The sequence below is a fragment of the Brachionichthys hirsutus genome, chromosome 11 (assembly GCF_040956055.1).
Source record: "Brachionichthys hirsutus isolate HB-005 chromosome 11, CSIRO-AGI_Bhir_v1, whole genome shotgun sequence".
Classification (NCBI taxonomy): Eukaryota; Metazoa; Chordata; class Actinopteri; order Lophiiformes; family Brachionichthyidae; genus Brachionichthys; species Brachionichthys hirsutus.
Window position 1 is genome coordinate 7,393,447 of NC_090907.1, and position 18,663 is coordinate 7,412,109.

At 40.2% G+C, this 18,663-nt stretch overlaps 2 protein-coding genes across 2 annotated transcripts; one reads left to right on the forward strand and one right to left on the reverse strand.

Moving 5' to 3' along the window:
• Positions 1-1,742: 1,742 nt before the first annotated feature.
• On the forward strand, positions 1,743-7,890 carry slc47a3 (solute carrier family 47 member 3). Its single transcript, XM_068745344.1, has 17 exons — positions 1,743-1,874; positions 2,557-2,658; positions 2,740-2,808; positions 2,897-3,045; positions 3,138-3,180; positions 3,384-3,428; positions 3,719-3,816; positions 3,911-4,008; positions 5,405-5,518; positions 5,601-5,668; positions 5,769-5,877; positions 6,047-6,122; positions 6,432-6,501; positions 6,599-6,731; positions 6,860-6,954; positions 7,049-7,091; positions 7,453-7,890. Exons 1-17 carry the CDS (start codon positions 1,743-1,745, stop codon positions 7,662-7,664), a joined length of 1,656 nt encoding a protein of 551 aa, XP_068601445.1. The 3' UTR covers positions 7,665-7,890.
• A 3,762-nt stretch (positions 7,891-11,652) lies between these two features.
• Positions 11,653-18,001, reverse strand: LOC137901721 (multidrug and toxin extrusion protein 1-like). The gene is made up of 18 exons (XM_068745766.1): positions 17,987-18,001; positions 16,691-16,813; positions 16,274-16,375; positions 16,016-16,084; positions 15,763-15,911; positions 14,646-14,688; positions 14,488-14,532; positions 14,285-14,382; positions 14,101-14,198; positions 13,887-14,000; positions 13,696-13,763; positions 13,495-13,603; positions 13,308-13,383; positions 13,161-13,230; positions 12,931-13,063; positions 12,758-12,852; positions 12,528-12,620; positions 11,653-11,958 (listed from the first exon to the last, which is right to left on the reverse strand). The coding sequence occupies exons 2-18, from the start codon at positions 16,799-16,801 to the stop codon at positions 11,653-11,655; spliced, it is 1,779 nt and encodes a 592-aa protein (XP_068601867.1). The 5' UTR covers positions 16,802-16,813; positions 17,987-18,001.
• Positions 18,002-18,663: the final 662 nt, after the last annotated feature.

Below are 18,663 nucleotides of genomic sequence, written 5' to 3' on the forward strand. Positions count from 1 at the left end.
TTAACAATATAGGTGAATTGGTAACTCTAAATGCCCGTAGGCATTTATATGAGTTTGATTGTTGTTTGTCTCTCATATGTCCTGTGACAAACTGGTGTCTTCTCCAGAGCATAATTAGCCTACTTTTAAATCTCAAATGTTATAGGCTCCAGTCACCCATGTGACCCAAAACAAGATCAGTGGTTCAGAAAATGTACAATTGAACGCCCATTTTGAATTTCACGTCAGAAGCCCGTTGAAAAAACATCAAAAATTATCAAATGTTTTTCTTCTATTTTCACTTCCCCATATGGGGACCGAAGCACACCTAACTTGTCCTGCAGTGGGTGGTGGGCATCAAAAAGAAGATACTGGCCAGTGTAGGTGGGCCTTGGTTCCACTTTTATTTCCTATGCTTTGCATGCAAAATCCAGAAAAAATCCCTTGAGTCAGGCTGGTTCCACCAATCAGAAGCAAACCAAGCTGGCTCAGCCCTGATCAGGTGCGTCCTGACCTGTCATGGGGCCGGGGCAGTCTGTTAGTGAGAAAGTCAATAGTGACAGACGGCGGTATTGATGGCAAGTTTAGTGATCAACTTGAAGGGGGTGACTATTGATGCAAGTTTGACACCGTTACCTTATCAGAGACTACAGCAATTGTGTTTCCTCTGATTCCTTCTCGTTCTACAATGCCATCCAATAGGATGAATGGATGGATAGACAGACAGACGGGTCGTGTGTAATGCACAGATAGACACCAGGTGGTGCTAGAGCACCTGCCCGTTGACCTCCGTGGCACGTGGCAGCCTCTGCAAACAGCCCACAGCCGCATCACCACCCATGTACGCAGCAGTGATAACTAAATTATTTTATTTGATATAGTTTTTAATTATGTGGTTATTTTATATCTGTATTTTTATTAATTTTATTTCATATGTGTATATATTTTGGGGCCTTGGAATCTCTGTCCAGGGACAACAGATAAAAAAAATAGCCTTTTGGCTAATTCTGGCACATTTACAGAATTTTTTATTAATGTGCGCTGTCCCTGTTAAATAAATGAATAAATAAAATAAAATAGAATAAATAAATGAACACCTTCGTTTAATATTGAGGGTTTTCTAATCTCAGACATTGATGAACTAGCATCCAAGAAAAGATGCCCTTGGGCACGTCAGATTAGATCGGTGTTTTGAAAACTGAGCAGTAATTAAGGTTTTCTTTATGCACTTTTTCCTGCTACTCCAAGGCTTGAATGGCTGGTTCATTCATTGTTATTTTATTTTCAAATTTATTAACCTGTGGAAAAAGTTTATTTTGATATTTACCTCAGAAGGCTGCAAATAGAAAAAAAAAACATACAATTTCTATTTACATTTTATTTAATATGCCATTGATATGTTTTTTTAATTTGAAATTCGATTTTGCATGCCTTCACTATTAAGTTACATAACCGTTGCTTGTTCCATATTCAATGTTAAAGAAAAACGTATTTGGGTCCATATTAAAGGTTCATTTATTTAACGTTGGCTGTGGCTTTGTTTAATTTTACATTTTGGCCCACTGTGTATTTGAGTTTGAAAACCCTGCTCTACAGGTTTTCCTTTCCTGGGTGCTCTTTCATAAAGCTTACATGCGTCATTGGTTAATCATATACCAGGCTGTAACGCAAGTCACCGGCCGAGCTCCGTCTCATTACCGGTGGCTGTCAGGAACCCGGGACGCGCAGAGCGGACAGCAGCAGATGACTGGATCACCGGAGAAATGGAGCAAAGCACGGAGAGCACACGTGTTTCCTCGTGTAGTGACTGCTTTCGTTTCAGGCGGATACGCAATCTGGTCCCTGTTGATTTCAAGAAAGAAGTAAAAGAACTGTCAATATTGGCCGGACCAATGGTGAGTAGACTCTAAATAACCAAATTCATCTAATTGGTCCTCAGAATATAAGGACTGCTGTCTACAACCCTTGTGATGGTGGGTGTGACTTGCCAGTATGAGCTTTGTCACTCTGAAATACTCAAAGTCCTTAATTACAAGATATTTACTTAAAAGTAAATCAGAATTATAAAGATGTGCTTAATATATTCAAAGTAACAGCAATAGTGATGAGAAACAATTAGTCCATCAAGAAAATTACTTATCAGTTGTTCAAAGCCCAAAGTGATACCATTAAAAATGCCATGGAGGGCAAGTCATTTTTCCCTCTATTTTGTATTTTCATTTTCTCCGTTTTTTGATAATGAAAGTGTTCTTTAACATTATGGCACGGGTTATTTTTCATAATTTGATTTTATAACCTTCCGATGAATCGATGCAAGGCATGGCTACCAAAAAGTAGGATAAACTTGTCCAACCCCGAAATCTGAGAACTTTCCGTCAACATTCAAGGACCTCGTCAGTTGAATATCTTTATTGAATACATGATGTTTCAGCTACATTTGAATACAGTATACTATTGGGCAGTGTAATTTAGAAGTACCTAATTGGAGTACATGTACTCACTCAAGTACGATAGACTCAAACCACTGATTTCCAATGACCATTATACTGGCCCTAATTTTTGCTTCTCTCTCATCAGATCATTTCACAAGTGATGAATTTTTCAGTGACTTTTGTCAGTACCATTTTCTGTGGACATTTAGGGAAAACAGAATTGGCAGCAGTGACTTTGGCTGCGGCGGTAAGTGCAGCAGCAACCTAACGGTAAAAGGTGTCGTAATATGCCTCAGAGAAACACAAAGTAATTCTACCGTATCCTCAGGTGATCAATGTTACAGGCACGTCTATCGGCATTGGCTTGGCAGCAGCATGTGATACTCTTGTTTCTCAGGTTTGACCGCCATCGTATTCTTTCAATTTGATGAGAGTCTTATTAAAAGAATACTCGACACACATGAAATAAAACACTATGGTTTCAGACCTTTGGGAGCAATAATCTTTTGCGAGTTGGATTGATTCTGCAGCGAGCGGTTCTAATTCAGTTACTGGCATGTTTCCCCTGTTGGGCACTCCTCATCAACACAGAACTCATTCTGCTGGCTGTCAAACAGGAGCCAGAGGTTGCCAGGTTAGTCCTGTTACAATCCATTTGTCTTCTCTTATTTCTCATGTTTTTAGTTTTCTTATTTATTTACTGATTAAAAAAAATCTCTGTGGCAGGTTGTCTCAGTTGTATGTGACGATCTTTATGCCGGCACTTCCTGTGAGTATTTCAAACCTCCTGGTGTAACTCGTGACTTTCTTTGCTAGTTACGCTGAGTCTACGCTGCTCAGATTGGTTACTCTGAGTAGGAATAAGATGGTCTACACAGTTATACATACTGTATATTGTATATTACTGTATATTATTGTTATTTGTGTCGAGAGTTTTTTTTATATAATTTTTTTATGTATTGCTCTGTGTAGGCTATATTCTCGTATGCATTATTATCAAGATACCTGCAAAACCAGGTAAGTATAGCACAATAAAAATAATAACAACACTACTACTTTCATTGCCACTATTGTCAGACTGAACAGGCTAATTTAAAAGCGGGAAACATGGATGAGCGCTTCCTCCATCCATTCTTGCATGTGTCTGATTTCATAGATCATATTTTTCAGGAAAATATCAAACTTAAGATGTGGAGGGCTCAAAACCCTGTAAAGACAGAACAATGAAACAATTTCCAGAAAAGTCTTACTTTAGCATATTATTATTCATATTCTTGGACTACAAGAATGTCACACTTCTGTTGCAGGGTATCATTTGGCCTCAGGTAATCACAGGTATCATGGCAAATCTTTTGAATGCTCTTTTCAACTACGTTGCTCTTTATCCATTAAATCTGGGAGTGGCGTGAGTAGTGGCTATCAAAATACACAAGTCCTTCAGTAAATTCGTTCTTGCTTTCTTACAATACTAATAGTGTGCAATGAAATGCTTTTTACAGAGGTTCTGCTCTTGCCAACACCCTCTCCCAGTTCTCCATGGTTGGAGTACTCTTTAGTTACATGAATTGGAGAGGTCTTCACAAGGCTACCTGGGGAGGTGGGTATAACACAGGGGTGGGCAAACTTTTTGACTCGCGCCTCACAATGGGTTCTAAAATTTGACGGAGGGGCGGGGCCAGGAACAGATGGATGGAGTGTTTGTATGAACTAATATAAATGACATGTAGAATGAATGTACATGAAAGGATTTGGCCTTTTACATGTAGCATTACAGGAAAAAAGGTAAAATGAATGAGGTTTAATTATAATATAATTTAATTTTATATAATATAATATAATTTGGACAAGTTCGGCGGGCCGGATTAAAATGCCCAATGGGCCGCATATGGCCCGTGGGCCGTAGTTTGCCCATGCCTGGTATAGCACATGCAGTATATTGCAAAACAGTGACTTTGCCAAAAAGCCAGATGCAGCTAGTTATGAGTAACAAAACTGAACAGCAGTGACAATATCATAAAACAGGCTTTTCTTTCAACAAAGGTTCATTAACATTAAATTATTTTTACATTTTGCACTACAGAGCACGCAGATCATTTGGTGTTTTCTAGTAATATTGTCATGGGCTGATGTATAAGATTAGAAAAGAAGCCATCACTAACTTTGTCAGAGCACTGTGAAGAATACATAACCATTAATTGAGATCGTCAGTTAATGTTACACAGTGTTGTCTCAGGGAAAGCACTTCACATCTCACAGTTTAGTTTGTTGTGCAAAATACTAGTATGTAGCATAAAGCACAAATTGTGCTTTCACTTTATTCTTCTTTCTAATCTTATCAGTAAACATTTGAAGAGTGCATTATCAATTGTTTGCTTTTATCCTCATTAGTGCACTGTTCCCAAGGCTTATACTGAATAATGAGGATGAACTAAAATAAACACATTTATAATATTTCTGTTATTCAACTAACTGTTTAAATACCCAAATGTCAATGCTTTTTTTCAGGCATGTTGACAATGAAGTTCATCGAAGTCCATAGAAATATGGATAACAATATATCAAATGATTGTTTGATATACTGAATTTAAATATTATTTTATCTTTCATGTTGGGATTTAGTCTTTAGTGTGACGGCGAAACTAGAGTACGGATCCCAAAATACAGAGACATAAACCACAGGGGATATATTTAAAAAGGTATTATCTGGCAGGGAGCGGAGGGTGGAGTCAGGTGTGGCTTTCAGGTGCGGCACGTTGTCAGCCTCACCTGAAGGGCACGAGGAGAGGGAACGTGATCAACAGCAACAGAAACACAAAATGAGTCAAAATGCAGGTTCATAACACTTGAGATTAAATTAATTATTATATTCTTACTGAATTGAGTCTTTTGGATGAAATATTCTTCACATTCTTTGTTGGAAATAAACATACTTGTTCAATGTGGACAAAGGGCGAGACTGACTGATGAGTCGATTGTTTGTTGATGGGACACAGGATGGTCTAAAGAGTGCCTGCAGGACTGGGGCTCCTTCATCCACCTGGCGATCCCCAGCATGTTCATGTTGTGTGCCGAGTGGTGGACGTATGAGATTGGAAGTTTCCTGGCAGGTAAACATCGCTTTGGCCCGATCGAGTTTTCAATGTGTTTCTGTGAGCTGAAGTCGGTCTGACATCAGTTTGTTCTTGACAGGTCTAATAAGTGAGGTGGAACTTGGCGCGCAGTCAGTTGTTTATGAACTGTCAACAATTGCGTTCATGGTAATTCCGATTGTGACATGCTGTTCCTGTACGAATTGATGGAAATGCATGATGGGATAATTTGTTTGACAGCTTGTTAATGTGGAATTCTTCTTTGAAGTTCCCACTGGGTTTCAGCATAGCAGGAAATGTAAGAGTTGGAAACGCCTTGGGAGCTGGAAACACAGAGCAGGCCAAGCTGTCTGCTAAAACGGCGTTGTTCTGTGCAGGTCAGTGTGCTCTCACACGCACATCCAGGTAAAAGGACTCCATTGAAAATGAAAATACAGAACTGTTTACACAGTTATAATTTTATTTGCAAAACTATTTGAGGACAAACGGGATGTTTTCAGTGCTGCCACAAGCAGACGGATAATAAAGCCTTTTATTTCTTCCCAGTGTTGGTCTCTGTATGCTTGGCAGTTCTATTTGGGGGCCTGAAGGACTATATCGCTTATATCTTTACCGATGATGAGTGAGTATACTTTGAACCTACTTTATATATGACAGTCGTTTCCTGTTGATTCAACACAAATTACTTGCCAAGTCTTTGAAATCAATAACTGCTTCATCAATTGACCTTTCACCATTGTGCCATCTTTTATTTTTTTCTATGGAGTAACAAGTGAACTTTGCTTTCATTTCCTTTTACATTAACTCGAGCTTACGGACACAATAATAGATGAACTACGCCACAGCGCTCAAATGTGACACACATAAAAAGCAAGTGTTTTGGTACGTATGTCTTTTCAGCTCAGTCAAACTGTAAATTTGATTCTTTCAGACAAATCAGGTTAAGGGTCTCTGACATAATCTCTTTGTACGCTCCATTCGTCCTCCTGGATGCGGCATCAGTAAGCACCCCTGTCAGAAAACAATCCAGAGATTTTCGCAAACTCGGCGTGCTAATTGTTGCTAAACATTTCCACTTTTTCTGTTTGCATTATTCAGGCTGCCTTTGGAGGTATTATCAGAGGAGCAGGGAAACAGAGAGACGGAGCTATATTCTACTTTTTTGGATTTTATGGAGTTGTTTTTCCTATTGGCATACCACTGATGTTTATCGTCAAACTAGGAATCAAGGGTAAGAATCACAGGTTGTTGTTGTTGTTTTGTTTAATTGGTGACAAATCTTGTAAAATACCAACCACAACAACATCTGCAGTACCTGCTATTCTGTAAGTAAGAAGTACATCTGTCTATATCCTTTAGGTCTGTGGATAGGTTTTTTCATCGGGGTGTCGCTGCAAAACTTGCTACTTGTTGTTTATCTGATAAGACTGGACTGGAAGAAAGTTACAGTTGAGGTTAGTTTGTAGATACCAACATTGTAACGTTGTACAGTTACTTCTTTAAGAATAATTTAAAAGAATAAACTTTAACACACTGTCCGTCCTACAGGCTCTAAAAAGAGCGGGAGTACTTGGAAACGCCACAGAAACAAGTAAGGGAGATTGTATTAAAATATAAGAAATGCAGTTTAATGGTACATTGATATTGCTAAAAATGCTGCTCTTGAGTCAGAAAAAAACTCAAAACCCTTGTGAAGCTCTCCCTTATTTCTAATTTTAGAAGATGTATGATTTCTCTTCAGTGTATACTGTATATATAAATATGAGACATATTTTTTTTCTGTGGCTCTTTATTAATGTCTTAAAATAAGAACAACCCATTTATTCAAATAATCCTTCAAAGAATAGTTCATGTGAATAACTTGTGTCAGCGAGATCTTGTAGTTCCTATGCAACAATTTAGCATACGTCAGTTAATTAAACCATTAGTGATATTCGTATTTCTATCTCCAGGCATCCAACCAAATGATTCAGAGAACTCACAGGGCCAAACAGAAACCATGGAGCTGGCTGGAAGTCAGGCCGGACCTGTCGGGAATGCCGTGACAGGAGAGCTCCCTTTCAGAACTGTGGTTCTGCGCAGGGGCCTGGCTCTGGCTGCCATGCTATTCATCCTGGCTGCAGGAATCATTATAAACCTGCTGGTCACAGACTTTGTCACGTGATTGTGATTGCAGTCTGTTGCATAAAAGTGAAGAAACATCTGAGTCACCGACTCAGTCTGGAGCAGCTGCATTGTCGGTTGGACTTTGGATGACTGAAACACGATTAGCAACACGAAAGAGGAAAAAGGAAAACTATATATACGAATATTTGAATATTTGACCACTAGCTGATCATAGTTTAATATTGGTTACAAGGAAATTGACATCATTTTTTTTTTATGTATACCAAAGAAAGAACACTGTTTGACAAATAATTTACTAATCCGAAAATGGATCATGCATTATTAAATAATCATTCACTGCTTGTTCGTAGAATTTATTTCACTCGGTGAGTGAAACATAAACAATAAAATATATATATATAACTACCAGTACATGTTGTCTCTATATGCTACAAGTCAATGTTATGGTCTAGTTGCAATCAAATGATTCACTTCGCAGTCCAGAGCATTGGCTGCTGTGGACCCACTGCAAGACAGGAGATATCACTGCGAAGATGCATTATTCAGATTTACGGTTGAAGATTGATAAAATTATGCGTCACACACTCAAACACATCCCTAACACCAAAATTCAACATGCGAATCAAGCTTGTAGTTTGTCATAGGATTTGCTATGTTAGCCAGGATAGCACAGTTGCATTTGTGGCAGTGTTATTTCCTCTATACACAAAAGATGGGAATTAGGCCACGGTCAGGTCACAGACGGGGAGAACCCAAAAGCACGACAGGAGAAGGGGATCCAGATACGTAACTTTAATGTTTCCAGCAGAAAAGAATCGGGAAGGCAGTAGACGAGTTCCAGGAAACAGGCAGAGTTCACAAACCAGGTAATCAAATCAATCAGGCAGACAAATCCAGAGGAGCAGGCAAACAGATGAAAATCCCCAAAAAACAAGCAGGGCAGGTATACATGAACCAGAATCAGGATTAGAGTGCTGGAGAGCAGGAACAGGTCACTGACAACCTGGCAGAGAGCAGAGGACTGAGCAGAATATAAATGCAGTGGGGCTAATGAGGAGATGAGCAGCAGGTGTCCAGAGCAGCACAGATGATGTGGATGAGCTGATGACGGGTGTGGCAGGCAGTGTAGCGAGGGTGGAGCAGGAGGGTCGAGCTACGTGTAGCAGGAAGCTCTGGCCGAGTTCCTGATAGACCACATCTCAAAGGTTACTATTACTACCGATGTAATATTTACTAAAATGTATGTAATAGAAATAGAATAGAAAGGCTTTATTGTCCTTGCATAGTGGCTACACAATGAGATTAGGAGCGCTGCTCCGTCTGGTGTTTAATAACAACATAAAATGTTTAATAACAACATAAAAAGGTGAGAGAGTTTAACAGTTAAAATGTCCGGGATTATTGTGTTGAACGCCGAACTGTAATCCACAAAAAGCATCCTCACGTAGTTCCCCCGGTGTTCCAGGTGACTCAGTGCAGTGTGAAGCGATGTGGCGATGGCATCATCAGTGGAGCGGTTTGCTCTGTAGGAGAATTGGTGGGGGGTCCAGAGTGGGGGGGGAATGTGTCTTTAATGTGGTTAGCGATCAGCTTCTCGAAGCACTTCATGATCACAGGCGTAAGTGCAACAGGCCTGTAATCATTAAGGCTATCAATGGCTGACTTCTTAGGGACCGGGATGATGGTGGCAGATTTTAAGGAATAAAGTCTTACATTGATAGTCAATACTAATGCACCCAAAAGTAATACCATCAGAAATCAGAAACGCTTTCAAATCTGCTCTGACAATCCCAATGTTCCATGTCAAACTATCATCAGGATGAAGATACCAAAATGAAGGGTCACTCCCAGCCACATCAGGTTCTTGCCACCAAATGTCTGCATGGAAAATGTAACATTTTATAAAGATAAATGATGGGGTCCATCAAAATGTATATCATCACATGAAAAATGCCTGAGAGATTAGAAAGTATTATCTGCCGTTGCCAAACCAAATCTTGCTGCTGCCACGGTAAAATTAATGCTCTGAAATAAAGATGAAACTTGAATCAGCTCACCTACACTTACACTGTTTGAGCAGTCACAGCTGTCCTGGACTCAAGGCCAGCTGAAACGAGGTAGAATGTGAAAGAGAAGTAGAGCACAAGAGGCAAGAACAGAAAATAAAGTATATTAAACAGCAGGAATGTTTTCTTCTTGGCTGATCAAGCGTGACACAATTCTGTCTGTCACTGGTTGAACTTTGTTCAGATTGAGTGTTAAAATAAGAATGTTAATGATAAGAAGAATTTTCCTGGCAAATGTAAGATTTTAATTACTGTACTACTCCGAATATTAAACATTAACAGAAGTTTTTGAGTAATCATTTAATCCTTTGGCGCCACAAAGATATCATCTGGAGATTTTCAACATATTAGATGGAAATGTTTTTTAGCATGTCGTGAGTATATATAGTTTAATCTAATTTAAATGCGATACACTCAACAATCACCTGAACTTAAAGTTCAAGGAAAATGATCTCATAATTATCTCCGCATTATCTCTATGATTGTTTGCCTACTGCTGCAAGAAGTAGCATGAGTTTGGGATAGAACTCAGTATGCTTAGTTACTGAATTGAATTCAGCCTAGCCTTATCAAAAGTCATTCTCATAGTAGGTAAGTCTAATTCACAAGGAAGATTATCTTTGAGAAAGCAGCTGATAAAACCTTTATCTTCAAAGGCAGACACCACCCTTGTTTGTGCTGGTGCCCGGTGTCAGACATCGAGCAGGAAACTCATCATTTGATCAGAATTACAAGGTGAAATTTGGAATTCAAATGAGGAAAAGTCACTCACATTGATTTGAAAAAAGAATTGTGGTCAGTTTTTCTGGATTAATGAGATCATTCTTTAATTAATAATAAATAAAGAATAAGAAACATTTATTTTGTCATGAAATACAATCAAAATTCTACGATAGACAGAAACATTGCTTTTTCTAATGAATGCAAAAATGTGAATGTTTCAATATATATATATAAACACACACGCTGTATGTGAGGAATGTCTTCACATTGCGAGAGTTTGTTGACCTCATCGCACCCAAACGTTAAACTTAATTTGATTACAAGAATATTTGACAATGATTATCAGTACAATCATGAGATAAATTTATTTTGAGCTTATTCAGAAGAAAAACATACTGAGGTAAACTAAATCACATCATCACGTAATTTTTATATCAGAGAAGTGTCAGAGTGTTTCCTCGGGTTAAATACGCAACGGAAAATTGCCATGACCCTAATCTTTTCAATGTAGGACAAAATAATTAGGATGTTTGCAGGCTACTCACAGCTGGTCCGATAAACCGAAACACAGTTTTATCCACTTCCGTCACACAATGAAAAATGATGGTTGCAATATTCCAGGGAATCTCACGCATGCTCATTCTTAATTTCCTACTTAACTGTCTATCTGTCTATCATTGGATCTTGTTGCTGTTGTTTCTCACTGCCTTCAATTATTTTCTTGCCGTTATTGTTGACCCCTGTCCACTAATAAATAAAGCTTCTCAAGGCATTCCTGTGTTATTACGGTTACATAAATAGGATGGAAAAACAGACACAGCTATCGCAAGAACAGGGGCATAAAAACCACTCGATACAAAAAAGTTCAGTGCACAAAACTGTTTTTATGGAATAAAACAGAACATTCATGTTTCTACCATTTTAACGACAAGTCTTTTATAAGTTACCATCCTTAATTTATAGACGTATGTGATTGCCTTTATAAAGACTGTACAACTGTTCTCTTCAGCAAAAGATTGAGCAAGCAAACTTCAAACACCGGTCAACATAGCATTCATGCAAAAAAAGAGAGAGAACCTAAAAGCATCAATGATCAAACAGTAAATTAAAATCTCAAAATAATAGCTCAATCATTCACCCATACACTCTGTCATTGTTATAACATGCTCAGTAAAGGATTAATCACGAATAGTCATGGGAACTGGATTCAATGTTTGATGACACTGATTCTCAAGGTCATGTAGATTTATCGATCGGGGCCAACACAGTGGCTAAAACGTGATCAGCAGTAGATGTGGTATTGATCCAGTCCAAAGTAAAGTTGGCTTTTGAAGTCAGAGCTTCTGGTAGGGGCACGAGGAAGTGCACACTTACACCCACAGCTAAAAGTGCAACAGCCACAAGCAAAGTGAAGCCTCGTCTGATGATGAGCTGCGTGGCGGAGAGATGGTTGTTCTTCGGCTGACTGAAGCAACCTCCAGCCTGCATCTTCCTGTTCCTTTCATCAAGCTCTGTGCTCATAGACACGTGGTCATCCGCTTGCTGGTAGGAAAAAGTAGAGCCTGATGTGTTTATTGTTTTTCAGAGAGCAAACATGGGAAAGCTTGATAAGAAATGATCAGAAGTGTGAGGTCCTCAAATGAAAACGGAATTCTGGCATTAAAATTTGAATGTATCTGTGTGCCCATTCTGAATATAAGTATATTGCACCTTGACTACAAGGTACAATATGGTGGTGGTTGATCAGCAGCTCCGGTAGGAGAGCGAAGGGTTTTTGTGGAAGAGCACTGGTGTTGTGAAACAGAAGGATATATAATGGCTGTTACAGGTCAAATGAAAAAAAACAAAAATGTCTAAGACAAAAATCCCAAGTAGGGACCTTTTCAATAATGCTGTTAGGTCACTGAGAATATCAGGCAGAGGCTTTTAGTAGCTTGCAGCCAGCTTCACAGTTTGAGGTAACCCCACTGGACAAATTCCAAAAATCTACCAATAACCCTTTTAACATCCTCGTGGACACTCTAAACAGAAGACAGTTGAGTTGAATGAGAGCAGTGGGAAGAAAATTATGGCATTAAGGTTGTTGGTGTCAAAAATAACAGACCGCTTACAATCCCATTACTCACCGTCTGGTCAGCGGTGTTGGTACCCACAGCGCCATCTAATAACGCCATGTGTGGTGATTTCTGAGCTCGTTTCACAGCCTGCAAACAAACAAATAGACAAACTTAACAGCCAAATTGTCTTTGTTTCTTCACCCACACGTAACATTTGAGAAATTGCACTGTAAATCAAGAAAGCAGGGGTTCTGATTCTGCTTATAGATTAGCTATTAGCCGACCTCTGCTGTTATGTTCTTCCAGTTCAGCTTGAAGATAACAATGGTAAAGAAGATGGATTGACAGATGGCAGCCACGAGGAAGCCCAGCCAAAATCCTGTGGGGGGGCGAAGCAAAGTCAAGACACAGCAGGTCTCACGTAGAATGGCAAAAAGGTCACTCGATGTGTTTTTACCTATAATTCCTATTTTGATGACAAAAATAAATGTAACAATGATTGAAAGTCCTATGCCGTAGTATCCAATGAGATTAGTCACAGCTGGTATCTTCTGTTTGCCCGTGCCCATGAAGATGCCCCCACAAACACACTAATGGGGGGGGAAGAAATGTAATATTTCAAATAGACTTTTAGAACTGGGCTGCAAAGAGATTTTGATCTGCACACAAAAAGCTCACTAGACTTACCAAGAAACCATCAAAAATCTGAAGGACACAGTAAACCTTCAGCATATTGGAGACCAGACCTATGATCTTCCTGCAATTATCATAAAGGTTATGTCTTTGTGTATAGTATACAGTTAGTGAAACGTGCATAAGGCTGCAGGGACTCACGCATCAGAAGTGAAGATGAAGCCAATGACATCTTTACAAGAGGCGAGCACGATACCTACAAGGAGAGCAAAGCCAACTGCAAGGGAGAGGAGCAGTGAAATCTGTCAAACAGCAGGAAGCAATGAAGAAGTGAAACATGAAATGCAGATGGATTCATCAATGTACTCAATATCAGAATACAGCTGACCTGCTAGAGAGAGGGCCACCTTGCTGGTGAGGAGCCCCCCAGCAGTGTTCCCTGCACCAAGAGCATTACCCACTCGGGCACATGTTGCTGCATGAATTGCAAGAGGAATCTAATGTGGAAAGGTTCGAAGACAAATTGGCTGCTAAATTTAAATATGTTTAGCCACACAGAAATCTTGATGTTGAGATTTGCAGGTAGTACCATGTAGATCATGTTACCTAACGTTGCAACAACATGCTGGGCAGCCAGGTCATCTTCACTCAGCATTCCTGACCATGAGAGGCAAAGAAGAGAAAGTGAGGATAGCTTGAAGCTCAGGTAACATAGTTCTGCCCTGATCATTAATCGCATCCATACCAATGGACTCAAAGTGAAGATAAACATATGTTTACCTGCAAAGAATTCCCCAAACTCATAAAGCCACCACTCAAAGCATTTCATAAATACACAGGGAATGGCCAGTTTCATAAAGGCGCCCCACTCCTGCAGTGATTCTGAAGACCAACCTGAGGGGGGAGACAGAGTGTTGTTTATGTGGTCAGAAACAGCTGGCAGACTGACGTAGTGATGTGTGAAAGCTGAGGCTGTCATAATCAAAGTCCTCACCTGCCCATGTTGGTTTATGGAGCTTCTTCCACCAAATTACAATAAAGATAAAAGCACAGCTGTAAATCCTAGACAGACTATTGGCCGCTGCAGATCCACTGCAAGAAAACATAGTCAGACGAGTAAGCAATGTCGCCTCACTTTATGAGAATACAAGAAAAGTTTATTCTGACAATGGGCCTACCGAACACCCAGATCCAGGCTGTAAATCAAAACGTAGTTAGTCACCACATTTGCAATGTTCGCCATGGCAGCTGCAAACATTTGAGGCACTATAACACCCTGAGGACAGAAACACCAAACAAAATAAGAGAAATGCAATTATTATTAATTGAAACAAGATGATATGATAAAAATGCCAAATGTATGTGAAACTCATTGGTCCACCTGGTTCTGCAGATAGGACATCTGAAGCTGGTGTAGATACATTGCCTGAAAGAAAAATAATAATTAACTTTATGTTAAATTACAAAGAAGAATGTTCTCTCAGCAGCAGTGAAAAATATGACTGTTGGTTGGTGCATAAAGATGAGAGAACAGCTCACCGGTACAGCTGGAAGGAATGCTATTATATACAGCTTGGCGATTCTGAAATAAGATGCTGTGTTTAGATTGAGAACATTATAATTATAATAAGATCATTCACTTTCACTGCTATTCAAATATCTACCAAGATGGGTTTACCTGAGAGCATGTGTTGCACATGACAGACTCAATAGAGACCATTTAATTCACATTTGGAATATAGATCCTATCTATAATGAATGATGATGATGAATATATTTATTAGATAAAATGTTAGAGCAGTACAAGTACAGTCAAACACCCTCTATACGAGGAGCCCTTGCAGTCTTGTTTCCGTTAAAAGTCCTTCGTACGTAATTCATCGACATTTAACAACACCAATAAAAATAAAAATAAATCACTCAATTGATGCAAAATAACAATAAATAAAAAAGACACATAATATGTACAACTTAGGTGGAGAAAAAAAGGGGGGAATTGGGGAATGGTGGCAAGGTAAGGGGGAGGGGGATTGATCTGGAGAGAGTTGACTATCTCCGTTTCTGGCCTCCTGAAAGGGTCATTTTCAGGGCTGTTTTGAATGAGGCCAAAGAGGTGCATGTTTTGAGGGCAGGAGTCAAGCAGTTCCACCCTTGGGTGGCAGTATTGTAAAAGGAGGATTTACCCATGTTAACCCTAACCCTAACCAGGTTGTTGTTTGTGCTCGCTCTAGTATTGTGGCTGTGGGTGTCACTATAAATCTTTGGAGGTGTTTATTCAGGGATGAGGGGACTGAGGGCAGAGCAGCATTGACTATTTTAAATGCCAATCCCATTTTGAGTTGTTTAACCCTGTCTTCTACCCTGAGCCATTTTAGGCTAGCAAAATGTCTAGGAAGACGGTGGGTCATGGGCCCCAGATTGAGAAGTCGGTGAATCAGTTTGTTTTGGGAAGTTTCGAGCCTGGTTTCCAGGCACATTTTGATGTTGGAGTACCAGGAGGTGCTAGCATAGTCAAAAAGGGGCTGATCAAGGGCTCCAGAAAGCCCTGAGAGCACTTTTGTTGATGAAAGTAGACATTCTTACCATTATGCGTCATTAGGATTCCTCACATTGGGAGTGGATAGGCATAGGAGTTTTAACATGCATATTTAGTTACCTGACCACATCAGGGTCCTGGCCCAGGCATAATAGGATAGGTTCAGCATTAATGAGGAGGGCCCAGCAAGGCAGACAAAATATCATCAGGATGAAGATGCCACGTTGAAGGATTGTCCCCACCCGCAGGAGGTTTTTGCCGCCAAATGTCTGCACAGCAACACGGAACGCATTAATGGTTTCAGGGGAGAAAGTGGTGAACAGTTGGCACGTGGTGTCCTTGAAAATTCCATAGTAAAAATAATTTTCCAAACCTGAGATACCAAAGTATCACAAGCTGCCACCAGGCCATAACCTGTTGATGTGGTTGTAATATTTATGAACTGAAATAAAGATAAAACATGAATGAGTTTGCAGAATATTTCTGACTCATGCCAGTAAATTTACTATATCAATCAATAATTTAGTTTGCAAGAGAATAATTTAAGTTGTCAGAGTGGGAAAGGTGAATTTGTTTTTCCTTTAAATGACATCTCCTGCTGCTTGTCACCGATGTACCGATGGCCACTTACAGCAAAAGCTAATCCGAAACCACCCATCACCTCATTTCCCAGACGTCCACAGAACATTGTAACCACAAACGGAAGCAGGTAACCGAGGAGTCGAGAGACCAGCTAGAGAGACAAACAGCAAATGCAGGGCATGTTGTACAGCTATCAGCTCAGTAAATGTAGTTTTGTAAATGATGAATAGAGGATGCAGTTCATTGGTATGATTTCTAGAAGCTTCTTTTAAGTTGCAGATTTTGTTCAGCCTCTTTTTGAAACCTGGCAAACTACTTTTGTTGACTGATTTCCAATTTCAGGAACCAGGTCAATGTTTTTATTGACATTTTCAACAAAATATTTTTAATCTTCGTTATAATGACGATCTCTGTAAGCACAATTCCTTTTTGACAAAGCTGTGTACGCAGCAGGGTTGATTCTTACCAGAGGCAACGTCATCCTCAGGATTTGGTACAGTTCCTCTCTGATGGCTTGTGGGACCACGCGGCGTACCCACCTGCAGCAGAACAGTTTCACATTGGGCCCTTCTTCCATGTTGGCTGGATCCTTTCTAAGAGCAGGTCTTTCCACTGATGCTTCCGTCCCTTCTTTTCAAGCAAGGACAGAATTTACCACGGTTGTACTTCAAGGATTGCAACAGTCCAAATGTTAATGATTAATACCCTTAAAGTCACTTGACAAAACACATTTCTGGTTTGGCACTGCTGAAACTAGCAGACAATAATTTGCATCATGTTAAACATCTTAACGTATTACGTAAAAGTGTAACATGGTTCAGACATCCTCTGTCACTATTTGATTTGTTTGGTTTTCTGAATGTATGCTAGTGTCATTTACAGATTAACTTCACATTCAAACTGAATTCACTGAGCGAATAATTATGTAGCTGCCACTGCTGAAATCACATGAAGGACGATAGCTGTCTTCATTTGACCTCTATCACTCTGTCATTCAGTATTACGAGGATTTGATCAATGGGTGGAAATGAATTGCTGCAGCAGCAAAAAATTGTAGTACAATACAGTACCCTAACCCTAACCCTCGTAACACTAAAAATCTTATTGCAGGAATATCTGAAAGAACAAACAAGTGCCTAAGATACATCAATGCTGAACCAACTGTGAAAAGGAGGGGTCACAGGTGCAGTGCGCAGTGGTAGTACCTGGTGAGATGCAGGAGACCTCCAGGCAGGAAGCACCCCACAGCATTGGATATCTCTCAGCACCTGAGTCACCTCAAGACCTTAGGAGGGACCTACCTGATGCAACTCGAGAGCCAACCCCATCCTGCGACAGAACGAATCAAATTGCCCAAAATGTGTGACAACAAAGAATGGTACCAACTAGACCAAGACCTGGACAAAATGCTAGAGGCCACACTAGCAGGGACAGCTGAGCAAAAAACCAACACCCTCACAACAATAACCTACAACCTGGCAAGAGACCGGTTTGGAGTTGAGGAGAAAGTTAACATCACGTCTTCATACCATCCAAGCAGAAGAGAGAGGGGAATCAATCCGTTGAGGGGAGAAATCAAGACGCTCACCAAGCAATTCAAAAGAGCCCAGGCTGGTGAAAGGGAAGATATCAAGGACCTGACAAGTCAACTCCGAGAACGTCTACGCAGACTCCGAGGAGCAGAAAGCACTCGGAAATAGAGGAAGGAGAGGGAGAACACAAGAGCGCAGTTCACCAAAGACCCCTTCCGATTCACCAGAACACTACTGGGTGAAGCAACATCTGGAATGCTGATCAGCTCCAGAGAAGAGGTGGAGGCGTTTTTGAAGGAGACCCACATTGACATCTACAGAAAGCAGGTCCTGGATGCCAATCCAATTATTAAAAACACGAAGACCCCAGAAGAAGAGCTCAACACCAGTGAGTGAACCATCTTGGAAGGAAGTCCAGGAAGTGGTGAATAAGGCCAGAACAGGATCTGCCCCCGGTCCAAGCGGTATACCCTATGAGGTATATAAGAAGTGTTGAATGCTCCGTCAGAGGTTGTGGAAGCTGTTCCGGAGGATCTGTAGAAAGTGCACAATCCCATCATGCTGGAAGAGGGCAGAGGGCTGCTTCGTGCCAGAGGAAGAGGACTCCTCAACCATTGACCAATTCAGAACTATTTAATTGCTTAGTGTAGAAGGCAAAATCTCTTTTTTCTGTAGTGGCCAAGAGGATGACTGTGTACATGATGGAATATGGAAAAACAGCACTCGCCCAGGGAAGGTACAGATGGCACCATGACAAGGTGCTCGTTATTAAAGTATTCTGATTCTGATAGTACTCGCTGACATCTCTGAGCTGGAGAGAAATAGGAAACACCAACCACTGAAGAAAACTACATTAATCCAGTTCATAAGGGAGGGAGAAAAACCACCAGCCACAGTAAAAACCATA